General features: G+C 35.5%; 1 protein-coding gene across 5 annotated transcripts in view; it reads left to right on the top strand.

Moving 5' to 3' along the window:
- LOC139315387 (RNA-binding protein 12-like) overlaps positions 1-17,952 on the top strand; it is a 56,259-nt gene extending 38,307 nt beyond the window's left edge. For all 5 annotated transcript variants that reach the window (XM_070941622.1, XM_070941621.1, XM_070941620.1 and 2 more), the window contains 10 exons: positions 561-650; positions 6,593-6,691; positions 7,341-7,427; positions 7,514-7,573; positions 8,352-8,485; positions 9,025-9,079; positions 9,158-9,209; positions 11,200-11,333; positions 13,562-13,798; positions 15,204-17,952. In XM_070941622.1, coding sequence (XP_070797723.1) covers positions 561-650; positions 6,593-6,691; positions 7,341-7,427; positions 7,514-7,573; positions 8,352-8,485; positions 9,025-9,079; positions 9,158-9,209; positions 11,200-11,333; positions 13,562-13,798; positions 15,204-15,320 — 1,065 coding nt within the window. In that variant the 3' untranslated portion in view covers positions 15,321-17,952. The remainder of the gene's footprint in view (positions 1-560; positions 651-6,592; positions 6,692-7,340; positions 7,428-7,513; positions 7,574-8,351; positions 8,486-9,024; positions 9,080-9,157; positions 9,210-11,199; positions 11,334-13,561; positions 13,799-15,203) is intronic.
- The last annotated feature ends 5,784 nt before the right edge of the window (positions 17,953-23,736 follow it).

The raw sequence follows: 23,736 nt of genomic DNA, 5'->3' as shown, positions 1-23,736 counted from the left end.
CGGGGATCATCACCGCCCATCACTGCTGCCACCTATCGCCTCTGCGTACCCCATTTTCAGCCTCTGCACACCCCATTTTCAGCCTCAACGCATCCCATTTTTGGCCCGGTCCAGGCGCCACCACCTATTGCCACCAAGCAAACCGCCAATCAGCTGCTCGTGCTAAATCAGGCTGTGCTGAAGCTGACCAGGCTGTTTGCTGTTTGCTGGAAGGAGGTAAATTGCTGGGAGGCAGAGGCCGAAGGATGGGGGTTGGTGGGCTTTGGCAACATTCGCTCTATAATGCGCACAGACATTTCCACCCACTTTGTGGGGGGGAAGTGCAACTTATAGACCGAAAAATACAGTATATGCCACCCATCTCGCATGGAGGATTACAACGAATACAATTGTTACTTCAGAAAAAAATGCAAGACTATATGATACCATTGTGGTTGTCTTAGACTTAGACAAATGTGACCATGACCAGAAAAAAAACAACCTTTGGAGAGATATAAAAATATGAGAAAACATGTGCTTTCATAATATACATTGATTATAACTATAAATAATATTTTTAGGTAATTAAGAACAATTTAAATCCTTGCTGGAAAAAGTTCAGCGTACCTTTGCAAACATTTTGTAGTGGTGACTTCAACAGACAAATCAAGGTGAGGACAATTATTAATTTCAGACAAGTTATAAACTCATTTTATTCAACTCATTTTTTGTTCTGATATGATGCCTGATTTTTAGATGAATTAGAATTAAAACTTATTTATGTATGAGGATTTAATTGGCTTATTATTTATAAAGCAAATGCTTCTCTCTCTATCTTCATCTGTTTATTTCTCTGAAATGTACTAGTACTCCCTCCCCTCTGCTTTTGATTGCTTTAAAAGATCATTCAGTATAATTTCTAATATCTGTAATAATTCTATGCTGAACAGCAAAAGTATAGGTGGTCCTCATTTAGTGACTGCAATTGGTTCCTGTGACTCAGTCATTAAGCAAAGTATTCGCTAAATGAAAATCACATGACTGTGACTGCACTTACAATTTTATTTCAGCTTTCCATTGTTAATACAATATCAGAAGGATACAACCCTAAAAAGCTGGGTGAGCACCAACAATAGGGAAGGTTTCTGGATATCAACTCAAGGGGAAGTTGAGTGACAGCAAGCTCTATAGTCCTTCTCCCCTACACCATTTTTTTCTCCCCCACTTTATGAATGCTCACCCATCACTGGGATAATTAACCAAAAGTGAATTAATGTTTGCATGTAGATTCTTTGCAGAGGAAGGGATTACAAGAGAACAAGCAGGCACACAGTGAGGAATACACATCAAAAGGAATTTGCTAGTTTCTGCTGTTTGCTTAGTCCTTTTATGGCTGTAAGCAGGAGCTGGCTAGGAAGCAAACAAAAGCTTTTTAGTGTGAAACTGATTAGAGTCTTGTCAGTATCAGGCAGCAGTGGGAGGGATCTAATTAATTAAGATCAGAGAACTGAGCATGAGGTTAGGACAGCTGTGCTGTGGAAAGATAGCTTGTTAGATAACCTCTTTGCAAGAGGGAGTGGAAAGAAAAGTCAGCCACAGAACAACACTAATACTTAGTGATTATAATGGTAAACGTTTGACAGAGAGCTTCTGTGAAGTTGCAAATGTGGGCATTGGTCACACAGTTTTCATCACAGTTGACTGTACTGCAAACAGTTGCTATCCAAGGCAGTTACTAAACGAGGATAACCTGTATATTTAAAAATTATGCTATTGTTATTTAGTATTTACACTTAAGAAATATATTTTTCTTGAAGACCAAGATTATGAAGACATAAAGTATGAGCTTGCATTTTGTAAAGTAAGTGTGACATATTGTTGATTGTGGTAATATATGAAAACATGACCTGAATGTACCAGAACTAGCTATTTGGGGGTTTTGGCATAAAATTTTATAGTCTTAATTTAATTTAATTTAATTTAAAATTTTATAGTCTTAATTTATAAAACCAGTATGCTCATGTCAAAACATTCTAGAATGCAGTGATTGCAAAACTCATAATTAATCACTTTTTAAAATTATATTTCAGAGTAGTGTATGAAATTGCCTAATATATTTAATTTGGTGATGTTCATTAGAAAAGTCACCTAATAGCCTAGTGATTAATTGTCAGGTGCGAACAGTCAGACCTATCAGGTCCACACATGAAGAGTTCAACTAGCTATTTTATTGCTGAAGCCTATACCCAGGAATCTTTTCAGACTGATGGTTTGTATTTGGATTAGGATAAATAAGATTCAACAGCTTGGGGCGAAGAGGGGGAAGCTAGATTCATCCTCTTGTGCTTGCAGAGATTCTAGACTAATTCATTATTTGACGACGACTCCTGACTAGGCCTGTCTCTCTGACATCAATATAACATTTCAACATTTGATTTTAACTTAGATTTTAAATACCATTCAATTTTCACAACCTGGGGTTGAATGTAAAAAAGCTACAGGATAGGATCTGACATTTTATATAGAAGAAATCTTTTAAGACTACTACTAATAGATATTAATACAGCATTATGAATTATAATCCTGGACATAAAGTGTTTCAACTCCTACCCTCAAAACGACGCTATAGAGCACTGCACACCAGAACAACTAGACACAGGAACAGTTTTTTCCTGAATGCCATCACTCTCTGGAAAAGTAATTCCCTCAACACTGTCAAACTATTTACTAAGTCTGCATTACTATTAATCTTCTTATCGTTCCCACCTTCCATCTCCTTACACTTATGACTGTATGACTGTAGTTTAGTTGCTTGTATCATTTGTACTCTACGACTATCATTAAGTGTTGTACCTTATGATTCTTGATGAACGTATCTTTTCTTTTATGTACACTGAAAGCATATGCACCAAGACAAATTCCTTGTGTGTCCAATCACACTTGGCCTATTCTATTCTATTCTATTCTATTCTATTCTATTCTATTCTATTCTATTCTATTCTATTCTATTCTATTCTAATGGTGGTTTATAAGTACACATCATGAGCGTAAGTTGAAATAATTAAACTATGATTTCTTCCTCTTGTCGGGAGAAAAGTTTCAAAAATATGAAAAAATTCAGAAAAGGTAGACATGAGAATGTTGGATGAAATAAGAAACTGATGGATTAGAAATACACAGCTGTCCTGTGCTAAGATAAGCTTACGCTAAAAAATACAGTGAGTTCCTTCTTCTTGAATGGGATATGATCCTGGATTAAAATCTTTTTTCTATAGTATTTCCTCCTTGCAATAGCATATTCTTTAATTATCCTCCTATAGAAAAAAACTTAGAGGTATGCAGTTTCTCCTGTTTAGTTAAAGCTGCTTGAGAGAAGAAAACAGACAAGGAAAAGTAGTTGTCATTAGAAATATTCTCAGTTATTTATTTAAAATGTCCATACCATTTATTCTTAGATAGTTGCTTCACAAATGGAGAAGGGCCTTTTATTCTTAGTTTTATAGTAACCACGAAAGCACAAAACTATTATATCTTACCACAATCCAAAGTAACCCTATCCTGCTTTTGTTAGTAATATTAGTAGATTGATTGAATAAATGCCATCAAATTGGTGTCAACTCTCAGTGGTCACCTAAATAGATTCTCCCCATATGATCTGTCTTTAATTATTAATAGATTAGCTTCCTTTAAAGGTTAACATAGGGAATTTGCTCTTAACAGCTAGTTTGCAGATGTTAATAGCCCAATTCTATTATTCAGTAAATTTTGAAATATTAATAACTCAGCATCTGGAAAATGCAGTGATTACCCAATTAAACAAAAAATGTAGTTCCTATGTTACCATCTATTATTATTATTATTATTATTATTATTAGTAGTAGTAGTAGTAGTAGTAGTAGTAGTAGTAGTAGTAGTAGTTCAATTTACCTTTGTACAGGTTCGCCTGGTGCACCAATTGCGACCCTACTTGGATCGGAGGCTTTCCTCACAGTCACTCATGCCCTTGTCACCTCACGGTTAGATGATTGCAATGCGCTCTACATGGGGCTACCCTTGAAAAGTGTTCGGAGACTACAGTTGGTCCAGAATGCAGCCGCGCGAGCTATCGTTGGTGCACCTAGATACACCCACACTACACCAATTCTCCACGACCTGCACTGGCTCCCTATTGGTCTCCGGGCACAATTCAAGGTATTGGTTACCTACATGTCTCAAGGCCAGATTATCTTCGAGACCGCCTTCTACCACATAGCTCCCAGTGACCGGTAAGATCCCACAGAGTTGGTCTCCCCTGGGTCCTGTCAGCTAAACAATGCCGGCTGGCAGGCCCACAGTGGAGGGCCTTCTCTGTGGCTGCCCCAGCTCTCTGGAACCAGTTACCTCCTGAGGTCTGGACCACTCCCACCCTATTGGCCTTCCGAAAAGCGGTGAAGACCTGGCTTTTCCGGCAGGCCTGGGGCCGTTGATCTCGCTGTTGCGATCTTGTGAGATCCGGCCATGAATGGTGTGAATGGGTTTTAATGTTTTAATTTTAAAATGTTTTTATAATGGTTTTTTTAAATGCACTGTAAGCCGCCCTGAGTCTCCGGAGAAAGGTGGCATATAAATTGAACTAATAATAATATAAATTGAACTAATAATAATATAAATTGAACTAATAATTTAGTTAGTGCTTGAACTATTGTATTATATTCCATGCCTTAAAAACAGGAGAAACTTGCTGGTGAAGAAGGATCTTTTCTTTGCTAGGAATCTGAGTGTTCAGAGTCAGTCAACATTGACTAGAAGGAGTTAGTGGATCTCCAGCCTAAATAAATCCCACTTTTGGATACTCATTATTGCATTTTCTATGTATATATTTACTTTGGGGGTTGTTTATGGGAGTTGCAGTTCCTCTAAGCGTAACATTTGCAGACCCACAGTTAGGAGCTGTATTTGAGAGCAGTTTACCTGTCAACTTTCTGAATTTTAGTATAGTTATCATAGTGCTACTTGTATTATCATTTGTCTCTTCAGTGAATCAATTTTCAGCCATTCTCATGTGGGGCATATAAAAGTGATAAACAAATTTTTGCTAGCTAAGACTTGCCACATGTGGCTTATGACTGCAAGTGTGGCTCAAGAATATGGGGAAGCTGTAGAGGAGCACTTGGTGAATGTTTAGAGATCACTGATAATCCATAGGTCATATTTGAGAATCACTATTATTATTTTATAGGTCCTCCAGAGATTTTGTCTTCCACTTTATTCAGAGGAAAATTTAACTATCCATAGATTTGGAAACTAGCATCGTTAGTAAGCAGATGGTTAGTGTAAAGAGGATTGTATGTTTTGGACACTAGATAAAGGCTAGTGAAGAGATGAATGATTATTTATTAGTTATATGATGTAAAATGCAATTCTGATGCAGTTGTTGCTGTAATTACTGAGATGCATCCTTTTTCTTACACAAAAAATATCTTGTACTTTTGAATTTTGCTTTGTAATTAAAGTAGTAGCAAAGAATACTTTCTACTTTTGTATCTAATGAAAAGTCTCTGGTCTTTTCTATCAGTGTGGCTGTCTTAAAGGATTTTGCTTTTAAGTTTTGGTTCCTAGGCCTCTTTATTGCTGGTCTGTGATATTTTCATCTACAATTTTAGTCCAAAATATGTGTCATTAAAAGTTGATTGCAAGCAAATATATTTAGGATGATCATATTACGCAATATTTACAGCGTATTCATAAACACTAAACATAAAACCTAGCCCTGTACTGTTAGTGTATCACAGGTAAGCAAGAACAATAAGATGAAAGTCGTGTTTTCCTTAAAGATATCGGCATTATTCAAATATCTTTTAAGCCCTGATACAAAACAATATCTGTGTGATTTCCAGATTTTTATATGTTATGCTGAACGTTTAATTTAACATGGACATTCAGATCATATTTTCCTTGGTGGTTTTTTTTTAGTATGAGCCTTGCAGTTTCTGCATGAATGGATGTTCTTATAAAACCTCATAAAATAGAGAAGAACTGTGTGGTTCAGTCTTGTCATATTTTGTATAATTCATGCAACTACTTGCTGTTGGGTATCTTATCTTTAAGTTCTGTTTTAAACTCATCTTGATCTTAAGTTGCCTATGCCAGGCTTTCCCAATCTGATATGCTCCAGATTTATTAAAACCACAACTCCCAGACATTTTCTACCGGCAGTATTCTGAGACGTGTATATCAACATATCTGGAGGGCATCAGACTAGGAATTACTGTTTATGCTGGCACATACAGCACTTAAAGTTTCTGCATCTGTTTCCCAGTTGAATGCTTATTTTCTGTAATTGGATTATTTGATCCTTGGATCAGTGATGCATATTTTTAAAAATATGCTTCGTATCTGAGTTGCCTTCCCATTGCATAGTGAACACCTATTATATTACATAGTGGTCCTTGAGGACTCATTTTGGGGTTTCTTTTTTGCTATTAGGTTGCAGTTAGTGATATGGATGACAACACCAGTTCAGACTTGATAGGGGAATTCATATGCAACGTCTCAAAGCTGTTGGAAGTGAGAGATCAAGTGGTGAGCAGCAGTCATTCTCCTTGTCTATTGCTCTCTGTTTCTTTCCTTTCAGGTGCACTGTTATGATTATGATAGTGATGGGTCACATGATTTAATAGGCAGTTTTGAAAGTACCCTGTCCCAGATACAGAAGGCAGGTGACAGTTCTCCGGTGAGCTTTTAATTTTACATTATTTGATTTGTTTAATCATTGTATTCTTTTTCCAAGAAAGATAACAAAATATTATTTTCATTCTCCCAATATTTTTTGTCCAGGTGTATGTTTGTGTGTGTGTTTATGGAGGAAAAAACAAGTTATATATGTTTCACAGTTACATTTTTCTTTCTTTTGAGCCTTCCATGAAAATAACATTCTGATTCTTATGAATCAAAACTGGTAGAGTTAGGAAAGCAGTTATATGGCTAAGTTGGTTGCAGCATTAATATAAGTAAATTTTCTCTAGTTGAATACAATTTTTCTGCTCCATGCTGATTAATCTTCTGCTGAATTGAAAGGTAGCATAATAATTGAGTAATTTATAATATAGATTTAATTTTCCAGTTTGTTCTCAATGGAGAACTTCTCAACTTCTCAATGATTATTAGTTTTCTGCTATACCAATTGGGAGTCCAATATTTAATTCTCTGTCTGTATTAGACTGCTCTCCCAGAGGATTCACAAACTGAGAGGATAACTCCAAGATCCCTTCCAACTCAATTCTGATTATTAACTGTAGAAATTCTCTATTGAAATTTGGTTTAAATGCACATGATTTGTTACAACTCAATAAGCTGATTTTGTATGTATACCTTTCATACAGGTTGAATTTGAATGTATTCACCCTGAAAAAAAAAGAAAAAAGAAGAGTTACAAAAATTCTGGCATTATTAGATTGAAATCCTGTAAGGTATGAATAATTTCATTTCATCCAGTTGATGTTTCTGTCATCATAAGGTAAAAATTGTAATACTGTAATGGTTTTGTTTTTCACAGATTGAAACAGAATATTCATTCCTGGATTATATCATGGGTGGTTGCCAAATTAACTTCACTGTGAGTATCAAATCATGTATTTCAGAGGTGGGTTTCAGCAGGTTCTGAACAGTTCTGGAGAACCAGTAGCGGAAATTTTGAGTAGTTCGGAGAACCGGTAGTAAAAATTCTGAGTGGCCCCGCCCCCATCTATTCTCTGCTTCCAAATTCCTAGCTGATTGGGAGGAAATGGGGATTTCGCAGTATCCTTCCCCTGGAGTGGGGTGGAAATGGAGATTTTACAGTATCCTTCCCCTGGAATGGGGTGGGAATGGAGATTTTGCGGTATTCTTCCCCTGCCACGCCCACCAAGCCATGCTTACCAAGCCATGCCACACCCACCAATCCACACCCACAGAACTGGTAGTAAAAAAAAAATTTACCCACCACTGATGTATTTGATTTCTAGGTTAAATGTAAGGTCCAGCATTTATATTTTTCTAAATAATAATTGCATGGTAACATTTGCTAAGATGCTTTTTAAAAAATAAATAAATAAATAAATAAAGATAGAAATGACTATCATTTACTAAATCTGTTTTATACATTTAGTAAAATTAAATATACTTTTTTGTATAGCATTATTATAATTAACGACACTTATTAAATACAACAAAGAGTATATTTGACCTGTATTCAACCTATCTGCCATCTATGAAGTTAGTAACTTAATTTGCCTTTAGCTTTTCAGAAGCTATTTTAGCAGCATTCTGGGTTTTCCTGAACCTAAAGTTATTGAGTAGAAATCTGTTTCTTATATTATCTAATATTTAATTTATCTTTCTTATTCTTTTATCAGGTGGGGGTAGATTTTACTGGTTCCAATGGAGATCCAAAGTCACCAGATTCTCTTCACCATATTAGTCCAAATGGGATAAATGAATATCTCACTGCTATCTGGTGTGTGGGTGGTGTGGTCCAGGATTATGACACGTATGTTAAATTTACCTTCCTTAGTTGATTTACTTACTAAGGCCTAGAAAGATTACAAAAGGTCCATTGTTATAAATTATATTTCCTTTTAACTGGTAGTTTGTTTCATGGAGCTAGAAGTTGCTGCCAACATGTTTTGATACTAAGATTAATTCATTGCCTACTGTGCCTTTGACATTTTTATTGGTTCTTTTTGAGTGAAAACTGTTAATCTACTGTCTCATAAAGTAGCACTGTGTGTTTAACATTGTATTACAAAAGTTATGAGTGAACCATATTTAAAGAACTGCTATGACTTCTTACATGATAAAGAATATTAGAATGCCATTTTTTCTTCAGTTTAAAAGAGACTTCAATTTATAACCTAGCTTTCTGAACATTACCACTCTAGAAAAGATCATGCTAACTACAGCTATATGTAGCTTCAGTTAGCTTTGGTCAATTTAAAGTTAAATATGATTTATTTTGTTCAACATGCAGTTAAAACAAAATAAAAATATTGATCTGAGTATTTTTGTTTCATTTGGTTCATTTTTCAGTGATAAGCTGTTTCCTGCCTTTGGATTTGGAGCTCAAGTTCCTCCAGATTGGCAGGTGGGTTTCTTACTTTAATTACTATTACAAATTTTTAGTTACCTTTGATTCCATGTCTTAATATGTCTGTCTTCTTAGGTTTCCCATGAATTTGCATTGAACTTTAATCCTGCAAACCCTTTTTGCCAAGGTAATCATTTATTTTTCTTCTAATAATAATATAATAATATATATTATATACTATATAATAAGAATATATATATATATTAATAAAGAACAAAAAGGTATGAGGGATTTTTCATTAAAAATCATAACAAGAATAACAATAGTTTTGAGAACAATCAGTATTTGGGCATGATCATTACTGTAGCATATCTAAGGATCTGAATTCTAGAAATCTTTATTCACTGTTTAAAAGAATGTAAATAGTATTATGATTTCACCTTATAATAAAGTTTTGGTTTGTATAACATTCGGTTTGGGGTAAAACATTAGTGTAATTAGGGGAACAACAATTGATTTATAAAAAATAAAACAGGATCTTGCATTGCTTAGAATGGAAACAGCTCCAGTTTATTATACACCGTAGCCAAGAAATAATTTGTTTTAGCTCATACCTATTTAAAAGAATAAAGTTTGAATTTTGTTTAATAATTTAATACTGGATGTATGTGATATATGTTATTGAGTGCAGTCTAATCCATTTTAATGCAATAACTTACTTTCACCCAAAAACAAAAACTTTCAAATTTTCTGGAATTCTTTATGAGGCAAAATGATTTTGGTGTTTGTTTGTTTGTTTGCATCCCACCTTTATCATTTTTACAAATAACTCAAGGTGCTGAACACATCCAACACACCTTCCTCCTCCTATTTTCCTCACAACTACTCTGTGGGTTGGGCTGGTCCAAAGTCACTCAGCTTCTTTGAAGTTTTTATTGAAGCATTTAATGAAATTTTTGAAGTATAATTGAAATTAATTTTTGTTGATGGTCAACACAACTGTTTTTTTGTGTTGCTCTTTTGCAACACAAATCACTTGTCTCCTTTAATCTTATCCAACACTGAAATAATTGTTGAAGGCCTTTTCCAAATCACTTTGCCATCTGAAGTATGGCTGATATCTATGAGAGAATCCTTTTTATTGTTTGGCAAGATGATGAAATTTCCTCTCAAAGGAAATTTCTAGTTCCTTCATACCTCACTGTTTGGGATTTTTTAGGAGTCAACTTTTCTTAAATGATATTGTCATAAACAAAAATATAAAGGCCATTCTGTTAACAGTTTCAACATAAAGAAGGATAAAATATTTAGAAATAAAATTAAAACTATCCAAAATCTGTTAAACCATATAGTTTGAATTGGAGAATTTCTTAAAATTACATAAACATTTTAGGTACGGTAAGAATTTAATTTTTAATTTTGAATGACATGTTTGTAGTAACATGCCTTTAGGCAAGATAGCCACCACAACCTCATAGTACAATATACTATTGTTAATAATATTTTTATCATCACTTTCCTCTTAAAAGATGAAACATTTGGTATTTTCACCACCATGCTAATGGGAGTGAGTGAAATGAGAATACAGATAATCTTTAGGTTGCAACCATTCAAACTTACAGTGGTACTGAATGAGAGTGACTTATGACAACTACTTGGAATTCCACTGTTCCCATTGCGATAGGGCACTTGTCTCTTCATTACATCACAGTGAGCTATTTCTGATGTTCCCTGCTGCCTTCTAACAAACAAAGTCAATGGGAAGCTGGCAGGAAGTCAGAAATTGCGATCACGTACATCACACATTCTTCATTTAATGACTGCAATCAGGACTGCCAGAATTGCCTTTGCTAAGCAACACAGTCACATTATGTCATGCTTCACGACTGCATTGGTTAGTGATAGGAGTTCCGAGTCTCAGTTGCTTTATAACCCAAGAACTACCAATAGGTAAATAATCTCAAAGGTGCTTTTTCAAGAGGCAACTGGACTTTCTGGTAAAAGCACCTTTGGGACAACCATGACCTGGATGACTGAGAATCTCCATAGACATATAGGTAAATAACCAACCTAATTCAAGTAGACTGCTATTCCCATTTCTTTATTGAAAGATTTGAAAAATGTGTACAAAATTCTGTCCAAAGTTTTTAAGTAATTCTGCTATTTCCTTGTTTTAGGAATCCAAGGAATTATAGATGCCTATCGACAGGCTTTGCCTCAGATTCGTCTTTATGGTCCAACAAACTTCTCTCCAATTATAAATCATGTTGCTAGATTTGCTGCTCATTCAATGCAAGAAAAAACTGCTTCTGTGAGTTGGTTTGATGTTGTTTGTTTTACATATTTACTTTTCATTTAATTTAGGAAGCTGAAATTCAGGTTGTCACAAATGCTTCATAAGGATTACGTGGTTCGAGGGCCACCACACCAAACACATGTTATTCTTTGATACGAAAGTTATTTACATGTAATAATTATGTTTTAATCCCTAATCTACTGTATGGCCATCCAGATGTTAACAAAATGCAACTTTCAGTAGCCTCAGCCAAAGTTGGGGATGCTGACCATTGTAATTCCACACCATTAAAAGCCTTCAGACTGTTCAGGAAAGACAGGTCATTCAAAGAGAAGCTTCAGTTTCCAAAGGAGACACATCTGTTCTTCCTTCCTCCACAACCTCTGATTAAACATATAAGCCTTTTGCTATTTTAGTAAAAGTGGAACAAGTTTAAGATATTTTCTGCCATCTAGCAACCCTCGTATCCTTGGCAGAAATCTCAGCCAGTTATTACAGCTAACTTCCTAAAAAGGCTCTTCTCAACTATTCTCTTGTAGGAACAGCTGCGTGCTTATCTGCCTCTTCCATAGAAAGCTTTCTAACTGCATTGAGATTTCTTTCACCAGGACAAACCCTCTGGTCACCTTTTCCACGGGGGCAGATTGGGGAAATTCTGCATGGAAGAGTGCTACAAATCTTTTCTTTTGACTGCTCTTTTTTCTTTTACTTTTTTCATGACTTTCTTATCTCAAAGCCCAAGTTTGAAATGTGTGAACTGGGGAGAACCAAAGAATGGTACTGTTTGCTGCTTTATTTTGCCAATTAGTTTGTGGGGGAGAAATCAATGAGAGATCTGCAGCCCAGAGTACTCATGTCTATCATATGTGGAAAACATGCTGCTACCAACCTAGCACTGAGGTGATGCTGTAGCTCTGGTAGCCTCATGTGACTTCATCTTGATTCTTCCTGTGATAGGTGGGAAATTGCCACCGTTGCTTCTGGGGTTTTTTTTAGCAATTGGGTGATAGCCACAACTCACCATCACAAACAAGCAGTATGCACCACTTCTCCCTGTAATGACCGGATCTGCTCTAGCCTAGCGGTTATCTGCGCTTCAGAGTAGGCCAAGGCAGAAAACAGAGTATAGGGATTATATAAATGCTACTTTATTATTGTAGGATATAATAAGAATTTTGAAAGCCTGCTAGAGTTTCTCTCTTGATTCAACCAGACTCTGTAGTGGAGGGGAATATTGAGTCTGTTTCTCATGCCTTCTCCTTTCTCAAGACTGTCTCTTATTTTCTCCTAACCATTTATGCACTTCTTCTGCAAGATTTTTTTTTTTTTTTAAATTTGATTTATATGCCGCCCTTCTCCGGAGACTCAGGGCAGCTTACAATGCGTTAAGCAATAGCCTTCATCCTTTTGTATATTTATACAAAGTCAGCTTATTGCCCCCACAAACTGGGTCCTCATTTCACCTACCTTAGAAAGGATGGAAGGCTGAGTCAACCTTGAGCCTTGGAGAGATTCGAACCAGCAGTAAATTGCAGGCAGCTGTGTTAATAACAGGGTGCGTAGACCACTGTACTATCAAGGCTCTCTCTATATATATGAATCCTTATGAATATCCATATATATGAATCCTTATGATAATAAGGCACTGGCACTAATTGAGTGCCAGTGCCAGGCTTAACCTCCAGTTGCCTTTTCACCAGTCTTGTCCTTCAGGCCTGAGGAAGACAGATCCAAAGAGAAGAAAACAGGGTGGCATTCAGGATCCATGTCCATTGGTTCCCAATTTCCACAAAAAGCCTTCAGGCTTTCTTGGAAGGCACTGGAGGCAATTGAGTGAATGCACGAATGCAGATTGTTCAAGGCAAGATAGGATGAGTGGATGAACCATAGATGGGTTGCAGAAAATATGACTGTATCTGTTCTTTGGGCCATGAGTTTGAGACCTCTTTCCAAAGACTCCCTTTCCAAAGATGAAGTTAGACACATCTGTTTAGAAAAAAATCTATAAAGTAGAAGCTATTACTGAAAAGAACGTATCTTAATGTTACACCAATGTATAACTGATATAAAAATATAGGCAGTTCTTTGAGCGTCCTCTAAAATAAATTAAACAAAGCAAAATCTGAACATAATTATTGAGATCAGAATTGATAATTAAAAATAATTACACTGTTCTTTCCAGTCCATTTTAGTATATAAGCTTTATTGACTTAATTTTTATTGGTTGGTCTAATTTTTTGCAGCAATACTATGTTTTACTGATAATCACAGATGGGGAAATAACTGATCTGGACCAAACTAGGCAAGCCATTGTAAATGCTTCCAAGCTGCCCATGTCTATCATTATCATTGGTGTTGGCAGTGCTGAGTTCAAAGCCATGGAATTTTTGGATGGGGATGATGGTGTCTTGAAGTCATTGGCAGGGGAGCCAGTTGCACGAGATATTGTCCAGTTTGTGCCTTTTAGACAGTTCCAAAATGTAAGTTTCCATATTTATTTATTTTCTTTATTGTATGTGCTTTTATGCTGCTTCAACCATTTTGCTTTCAAGATGTTAAACTACCAGTAACTAAAAAATATGGACCAGGGCTTAAGAATCTTTTCCCCCTAGAGATTAAATTGATCCATTAAGTAAATTATTAAACTCTGCAGTAAATTAAAATTGGAAGTCCCCATTATCTGGAAAGTCACAGGTTTCTCTACTCTAGTTGCAAACAGCAGTGTTGATTGTGAATCAAGATAAATAACTCTGTGAGACATTTTATATCAAGAAATGTAAGCTTAACTTGGTATGTCTTAATAGGTTAATTTGAACATACTCTTGATGATAGCAGTACCTGGAGCACTGATCTGATGTAATCATTCAGAGTTCTAGAAGGTTATTGAACTTTTTCTTTAAAGATACTGGGTTTTTCCCCTCAAAGGCAGAAACTTGTAACAGATTTAATTCTGCCCATTTCTTAGCCATATTTAACAGCATAAGAAGGCCTCTTCCTTTGGATCAGAAATGTGAGCTTCCTGTCTGTATTTATTATTCTGTTTTAATATGATTAGTGTCTAGTTAGGTAAAATGTTGCATCTATTCCAGTGTTATTCAGATTCAATTTTGAATTCTGCTTAAAATCTGCTTGCAGTATTTGGATTAAAAAACAACTAATATGATCCACATTCACAAGGGTGTGACAAAATGTATGGGAGGCAAGATATATTATTTTTCTGCTTTCTTAACCAATTATTTTAAGAAATTTAAAAAACACTGCTTTGTATGCTGGTATGGTAAAATGTAAAAGATACTAGAGGCAAAGTAGAGTTTTGGAAATGCATAATTTATCTTATTTTTAACTGAAATGACTCAGTTTTATTAATTCCGGGTAGCAGTACGAAAACTGGCCATTTCATTGCTTATTCTTGTATGGTATTTCCTGTTTTTATCTATTTTCTCTGTTTGTTTGTTTGTTTGTTTGTTTATTGGTTCGATTTATATGCCGCCCTTCTCTGGAGACTCAAGACGGTTTACAATGTGTTAAGCAATAGCCTTCATACTTTTGTATATCTGCTTAGTAGGACTTTCGGGGGCCCCTAAGCGGTGTTCTTTTTTATACAAAGTCAGCTTATTGCCCCCACAATCCGGCTCCTCATTTTACCTACCTCGAAAGGATGGAAGGCTGAATCAACCTTGAGCCTGGTGAGATTTGAACTTGCAGTAATTGCAGGCAGCCGGTGCTACTTAACAGCACTTTAGTCTGCTGCGCCACCAAAGCTCTTGGTTTCAACTTAACTTCTGTTAGGTTTCTTCTTATATTGTGAAACGTTACATGGAAAATAATATGTCTTATATCTCTGTGGCATTCATGATGTTATATAATACATTTTCTTTTTCATAGGCTCCTCGGGAGGCACTTTCCCAGGCAGTATTGGCTGAAATCCCTAAACAACTAGTCTCCTACTTCAAGAAAGCTGGCCTGACTCCTATAAAATTGCCTTCAGAAAAGCAACCATAAAGCAAAGAATATTTTTATTGCTTAAATGTACAGTAAAGAAAATAATGCTGCCGACAAAAGGTTTTTTAATGAAACCATTTATCTTCTGGCATCTCAAAAACATATATGTGGTTCTGCACATATTGCTCATATTATATGCAGAAAATGTATAGGAACTCTACACATATAGGAAATATATAGGAACTCTGATGAATATTATTAAGAATCTAGTGGCTATCTCAAATCATAGGATTGACTTATCTGTCTGTATTCTGCATATCTGCACACACTTTATATAGCATGGAATCAAATTGAAGAAACTTGGGTTAGAACAAGATTAAAGCTTTACAGTATAGTTTTTCTGTTAAAATTATATAACCTGAATAGGTCTTAGTGGTTTTGGAAAAGTGATGATACTAGGTCACTAAATGGTTGATGGTCTTTGAGACGTAATTGTTGTAACCTCAATACTATATTATTTTTAGCACAAACTTATACTTTATGCAACATAATCTGATATTATGATAGAAGTTCAGATATGTTATATATATAGGGAATTCACTAAAAAAAAAAAGTTGACCTATGCATGAACCTCTAGCTGCTGTGACCTTTTTCAGTGGTATAGAAATTTATGTGTGTATATAATACACAATATATATTATATATTATAATATATAATAATAAATGATATATTGTATATATATCTCTATATACATCATTTATTATATATTCATGGACAATTTGTTGTCTGTAGAAAGACAAATCTTCTTGCACTGTTATAGCATTGCCTCCTTAATTGTTGTGGGTCTTTATGAAATGCCAAATATTAAAACTATTTTCTTGATAAAGGAATTTTACTATACATTACCAAAGCTGAATACAAATCAATATTTAATGTTATAATAATGCTGTTTACATTCAGATTTGTTTCTTAAAGGCATTTTGGTTCTTATATTTCAAATTATCTTTAAAGTATATTTCATTTATGTATTTGACTGATACTCAGTGGAGAAGTGGCAAGAAAGAATGAGAAAAAAATGAGTATAATTTTCAAGAATTGCTATGTCGCTGCTCCATAAGTTGCAGGATCCTTGAATACTTTCAGTTTAGTTTAGACTAAATACTTTCAGTTATAGTTTTGGAAAAATCATTTCATATTTTCTATAATTTTGGAGTATGAAAGCTTTTTATAAGAAAGTTCAAATCTTATTGATCTAAAGGAAAATGGGTTTGAATAAATTTAATGATCAGTAATATCAAATATTATTTACAAATCCAAATATAAGGAAATTAAATCTGTGCTTGAAATAGCTTACCTAATGCTGAATTTGCAGTTTGATCCAAATAGAGCTGCTTTGTTAATGGATACGTCAAGCAAAGATACTTTGACTACAGTAAAGTAAACGATTACAACCATTCATTTAGCCACCGTTCAAAGTTACAATAGCAGTGAAAAAGTGACTTATGACTGACCTTTAAACGTAGAACCATTGCAGCATCCCCGTGGTCACATGATCAAAATTTGGGTGTTTGGCAATTGTGATGCATTTACAATGGTTGCAATGTCCTAGAGTCACATGATCACTTTCCCATATGGCTTTGAAGAAGCAGAGTAAATGGAGGAAGCTGGATTTGTTTAACAACTTCAGGATTCACTTAACAACCACAATGATTTGCTCAACAATTGTGGCAGAAAAGGTCATAACATTAGGTACAACTCACTTAATAACCACCTTGCTTAGCAGAGGAAATTTTGGGCCCAAATATGGTCGTGAAGACTACCCCTATAATCACATTATATTCATCATATTCCATTCCATCTCAGTTGAAATTAACTCTGTAGTAATCATATTGTCTCCGTTTTCAAACCCTTGAGAAAAGTTGCTGTTGCTGCATTTTTTAGACAGATTTAGATTTATTCTCTATCATGACAGAATGTAGGACACACATAATAGATTTAAGTTTTAGTTTTCCACAATGGAACCACTCGGAAGAGATTGCATCCTTTTTGCTTTTGAATGTTTTAGGATTTCTAATTCAGTAGGAGTTTAGATTTAATTTTCAGGGCCTACCTATACTCATACCAGGATGGTAACAATTGATTTCTAAAATGGTAAAATAAATAATACAAATTTAGACTGTAGCTGAGAAGCACTCAACAACTTTAATACTTATTTGTATTAAAAAAAATATTTCTCAGAAGTAGAATATAGTGTTTTTGTATTTGGAGGAATATTAGAAGGAATTTGTACTCTCTAGATTTTTTGATTCTGCCTTTATTACTTTTATAAATATGTCAAAGCTGAGAACATATAGAATACTCATTTTCCTCATAACAGCAACCCTGTAAAGTGAGTTGGGCTAAGAGAGAGTGCATGGCACAAGGTCATGCAGCAGAATTTCATGCCTAAGGTGGAGCTAGAATTTACATCACTTGGTTTTTAGGCCAGCACTTTAACCACTACACCAAACTTTTAAAATCTTTAAGCCAAATTTTTAAAAGATATGTCCAGCCTTTTTGAAAATTGCTTGTTTGGACAATCTTCTATTGCACTGTTTGATTAAATGTTTAATGGAAATAATGTTTCTAATGTAAGAATTCCATTCTGTATTAAATCTCCTTATAAAACATAAGCCTCTTATTTGAATCAAACGTCTCGGTTGTGGATGAAAACAGTTTTCAATGAATTACATGGGGAACTTGGGGAGAATCCTAATATAGACATAATCAATAATATGAGCATTAGTATACATGTATATTTGCGCATTAGTATAAATGAATCTTGAATGCTCTTTGAATATTTTGTTAGCATAATCAAAGGCCATACTGATGACAAATTTTGGAAGCTGGAGTCCTAACATATGCCAGGCTAAAGAATCTGATCTGACAATGAGAAATTTGAAGTTGTGAGCCATTTTCAAGACAACTATTTCAGTGCTTTTTTTTTTCAGGATATTTTGATGCCTACCTTCAGTTTACACACACACAAACTGACAGTTCATTTCATTTCCACAAAGGTAATGATAGAATCCTCTGTACCTAAGGGTATTAAGTAGTGGGGTTGTGTGTGCTCACACATCTTTGCTTAATATGTCCAAGATATGATTATTTGAGGTGGTTATTGAAGTGAGCAGTACCCATTTAGTTGTTTTCTTGGCTACCAATGATATTCTCAGGCGTCTTCTCTAATCCCAAAGTTCAAAAGTCAGTATTTCTGCCTCGTTTTTTCAACTTTCACTTCCGTAGAGTACACAGAAAAAAAAAAACATTGCCTGCATAATTTGTAGGTCTAGACACATCTTAGCATCTGAATATCTTTTCTAAGGCATTAATTGATAATCTACCTACAGTTTATTTTTTGGCTCCTGAATCTTTTACCATTGATCCTAAAAGGCAGAAGCTATCTAACACTTCAATATTTTTATTTCTTTTTTGATTTTTTTGTTTTATTCACAAAGTTAAAATACAAATTCCAAAAAAGAGAAAAATACAAAAAAGTAAAGTTAAACAAGACATTAAAAAGTGCATTAAAACACATAGATTTTCCCCCTAGTTGAATACTGATAAATACATTTTAAGAATAGTGTTCCCCTCCATTGCACAACAGGCTCAGAGTTTATGAACTTGTACAACTGTTTAGCCAACCAATTTGACCTTATATCTACTATATAAGAAAAAATAGTTAACAGGTAAAACCAACTGCAAAGTTAAACTTCTCGCTGTTATATTGTATTTATTTTCTAGAAAACCCACTATGGCTTCTATTTGCCATAAACTCTATTACCTCTGATCTGTTCAGGATCAAATATCCCCAATCGATTCTTGATGATAAAACATTTTCTTAAAATTTTTACTGGGATCTTTCCCAACAATTGCATCTCATCCCCCAAAGTCATAAATCTCATGTAAATATCACTGTGTCAGAGTTCCAAGTAGCACTCCCAATGAAAGAAGACTCAGAGGCTAGAAGTTCCATTTTATTAGAGATGTCATATTGGCACATCTGGGAAAATCGGAATCTGAAAGCTTCCAGGTTTTCCCCATCCAAAAGAAAGTCTAAATCCCTTTCCCTGCACCCACATGTCCATTACATGGACCAATCAATACACATCCCAACTAGAGATGCCTCCCAGACATGCCACTCCAGGTACAGGCTGGATGTCCTTGACTCTCAGAGAAAAGAATGTTGTTATGGTTAGATATCCCTGCAACTCCATGCAATCCCCCCTCCCAGTTTCCCACAGCACTAAGTGTGACAGCCCTGAAGATCCAAAGAAAAAGATGGCCTCCAGGGCTGACACGCTGCAGCATTTGTTGTTCAAAGAATCTTCCTGTAAATTGAAACTCAGTATCTCTTGACAATTGTTTCCGGATTGGATACAAGTCCATTCCCCAATCTCCATCAGTCTTCTTAAGAAAGTTCTTAAGAGCTTTCACAACAAAAAGTAAATAGTTCCTCAAGGATAAGAGAAATAGATGTACCATAACAGAATGACTTCAGAAAAAACTGAGATATTTCCCTCAGTAAAAAGTGAATAGAAAAAAGGGAAGTTCCCATCAGAGGTTAAAAGAAATAAGATCAAAGCTTTTAAAAAATAGAATACAAAATCCTTATAGTAAAAATCTGATATAAATGTAAATCAAATTAGATCACTTTCACTACCCAGATGAGAGTCCTCTTGCCATCGACTTCCATACAGTGAAAGCAAAGGTGATTCACAACTCCAAACTAAAGCAGTAAAAAGATGCAAAAATACACATTTAGGTTCAGCAAGGGCTTAGAATAAATCAGCATTCAACCAGTCAATTAACAGTTGAAAATGAAAGTGAAAAAGAACTTCAAAAACGTACAGTTAAAACCGAGGTGTGCTTTAAAAAAAAAAGCAAAGCTGAAAGGAAAAGATGGAGACCCAACCGTTCCGCAGCTTCTACCAATTGCAACAATTGAGATTCCCCTTTCCAGGTAGATACACAGTCATCCAAGAATCATCTTAGATCATTCCTACTTGTTCCTGTTCAAATCTGGGAGCATGCCATTAAAGAACTAGTTTTGGTAGCAAAATCAGTTGTTTGTGACAGGAAAAATAATGCCCACCCCCTCCCCGAGCATGCCATTTTCGAAAGAACTGTACAGTATCTTCATTCTGAAGTTTAGTCGCTGTATCTGTTTTCATGAGTTTGGCCTCCTTTATATGTAATTTTAGTCCCATTTCTTGACTCTACTTCTTAACTTCGACTGCTAGAGCTTGCAGATCATTTGCATTTTGGCTATCAGAATAGCATTATAAACATAATGCAGGTTATTAATGTACACTTTTCTCCAATCCATCCCTCAATATTTATTTAGCATATAAATTAAATAAATAAAGGAAGGCATACAGTCTTATGTCCATGTGGTTTTCTTGTAAATACTGTAGTGATTTACTATTGCCTTTTTCTGCACAGTATGAAATGATGCCTTTACTTGTATCACTCAAGAGATCTTCCACTCCCAAGAATTTCCTATATTACTGCTGCACATTATAAGTGTCTGCTTGCTTTAGCTGGGCAGTTGAGTAGCCTTAATGCCTTGGATAATCTTGCTGGGATAATATATTCTTGGCATGCACTCCAGGCATTCTTTGCTCATTCCTCCCAGGAACATCGTTACCCTTACAACAATAAGGCAGCACAGAAAAACTTGTTAGCTGAAATAGAAATAGTGTCTATCTATTGTTGAGAAGATATATCCATCAGGTTCAGTTCCAAGCCGGGAGAAAGACACTGGAAACATGGAGGCTGACTGGAAAGAAGGTTTATTGATGAAGCAGAATCACATGGATTCTGGGAAGCTGACCACATGGAGTTGAGAGTGAGGGGTTTTTATACCTTCTTTTGGGCTTTGCACTTGAGCTTCCTATTCCTGTGCAAGAACATGTATTCTATTGGCTGTTGTCAAGACTCCCATGGGGCCATGTAGCTGGCTCCATAGGTTGCCTGAGAAGCTTGGTTGAAGCTTCTGAGGGTGTTGCAATGTCATTAGGAGACTGTGCAATGTAGTGAGCTCTGTGTCTTAGTGGGTTAATCCTATTATGTTCTGACGGGTCATGTCTTAATCCCTACACCATGCAGATAGGCTGGCCCAGTCTTTCTTAATAGGCACAAAATACTTGCTGGGGGCAGGGAGCTGGGACTCTGAGTTTCTGTCTCCCTTAAGATTTTTTATTTCTTTTTTAGGGAAAATATAATATTCTGCCTTTTTAATATTTCCTAAAATATTTCATTCTTCTAGGAGAGGGGTGGGTGCTAACTTTTTACACTAATAAGAATTGCAAGCGGATCAGTTGTGGGATTCAAAATTTTTTACTACTGGTTCTGTGGGTGTGACTTGGTGGGCGTGGCGTGGCGTGGCTTGGTGGGCTTGGCATGGCTTAGTGGGCGTGGCTTGGTGGGCGTGGCAGGGAAAGGTTACTGCAAAATCCCCATTTCCTCCCGATCAACTGGGACTCAGGAGGCAGAAAATAGATGGTCAGTCATAGGTGGTATTTACCAGTTCTCCGAACTACTCAAAATTTCTGCTACCGGTTCTCCAGAACTGGTCAGAACCTGCTGAATACCACCCCTGAAGTAGATACACCTACAACACATTCTATCAAAAAGGATCTGGCTTGTAACTTAATAGTCTCACAAATGAAAATTGGTTTACTCTGCATCAATTAAGTACTGTATAAGCATTTCCACTGCCCTCTGGTGGTTCTCAAATTGAAAGGTTAGTGCCCTATGAAATACAATTTGCTAAGGGCTGTTCCAAAAGGTGAGAAGAAGCCTGTAACATTACATTCAAATGAGTCAATCATATGTTGATTACTGTTGTGTGCTTTTGATATGACTTTTCTTTTGGCATAAGGCTGTATGCTGATTTGGGGAGTGGCTGGAATGTAGTTCAACAGCATATTTCTGACTATGAAGTCTCCATTAGTTGTTTTACTTGTCTCTGGCAAGCATAGGAGCTGTTAAACTGATTGGATTTTCCAATGAAGTGTGATGACTTTGGCATAATATTGGGCTATTGGCTGCAATGACATTTGCAAGGATTGCAGATGGGAGGAGACAAAATGTTAAGATGGCAGTCAAGGTCCCACCCCTTATGCACATATATGTGTGTACAAGAAATGGGGTTTCAATTGTGCAACTCCAATCACTACCTTGATTTTTTTGAGCAAACCAATTGCTCAAATACTTCCATATGTACCAAGTCAGTGGTTGCTTCAAATGATTTTCCAAATATGTTCAGAAGTTCAGGGTGAAATATGTTTCACCCCTTCAAATGTTTTAAGTTCTTTTTTCAAACATAAAGAGTATTAAAATGGAAAATGTTCACAATTGAGATACAGCAATGTGAGTAAGAAAACCAGTTTGATCTAATACATACTTAAGATACCAGGCTAGAAACCAGGAGATGGTGAATTCTAGTCCTGATTTAGGCACAAAGACATCTGGGTGACCTTGAGCCAGCCACTTTCTTTCAACCTAAGAAGGAGGCAATGGCAAGCCACTTTTGAAAAACCTTACCAAGAAAACGTTAAGAAATAACCAAGGCTTCTCAATTGTCTTTATTGTTCTCTGCTCAATGTATGTAACAGGGGAAAAAACTGTGGCTTTGCCTTTCTTGTAAATCATAAACCCACATACTTTGTTTTTAATTTTCTTCCAGAGAGAGGGTAAGTGCAAACATTAGGGTAAAATGGTTAGATTTCATGTCACATAGAAATAACAATATTGGCTGCAATAAAAATTAAGTATGTTTTGGAGATGTGGGATGATATCTATTTACTACCATTGTGTGCTTCCAGAATTTCTCTCTTAGTTAATATCAGGTTCCTACTCCTTTTGAAAAAAATGTTTAATATCAATATGTTAACACTGTCCTGTGCATAATATTAATTAATTACAATGTAGAGGCTGCACATCTTTAACTGATTGTACTATAGATTTTATTTTAAAAAACAATAATTTTTTTAAACAAAACTGATTATAGCATCCATGATAGTGCTCTCCAACTTTTAATGTATACTGTCATGTACAACTTTTTTAAAAAATTATTATACATTCCATCACTTAAAAACAGCCTGTATTCCTGGAACTTGAAAGAAGCATTGTATTCTATGTGATATTCCACTGGTTCCATGTTTATGTTTATGTTTATTAGATTTCTATACCGCCCTTCTCCCGAAGGACTCAGGGCGGTATACAGCCATATTAAAACACATATAAATTTACAAAATTAAAACAATTTAAAATTAAATATATAAAAATTTGGCCCATAGATTAAAACACACATACACCCATTCTAAAATTCATATTAGGCCAGGCCGGCTTGTTGGAACAGAAGGGTCTTCAAGGTGCGGTGAAAGGTACACAGGTCAGGGATGAGACGAATCTCAAGGGGCAGCTCAT

This window comes from Pituophis catenifer, unplaced genomic scaffold (genome assembly GCF_029215685.1).
Source record: "Pituophis catenifer annectens isolate HBS135680 unplaced genomic scaffold, rPitCat1.0.hap2 SCAF_3, whole genome shotgun sequence".
Taxonomy (NCBI): Eukaryota; Metazoa; Chordata; class Lepidosauria; order Squamata; family Colubridae; genus Pituophis; species Pituophis catenifer.
Note: the sequence above shows the minus strand (reverse complement) of the source record. Positions and strands in the feature narration are given on the sequence as shown.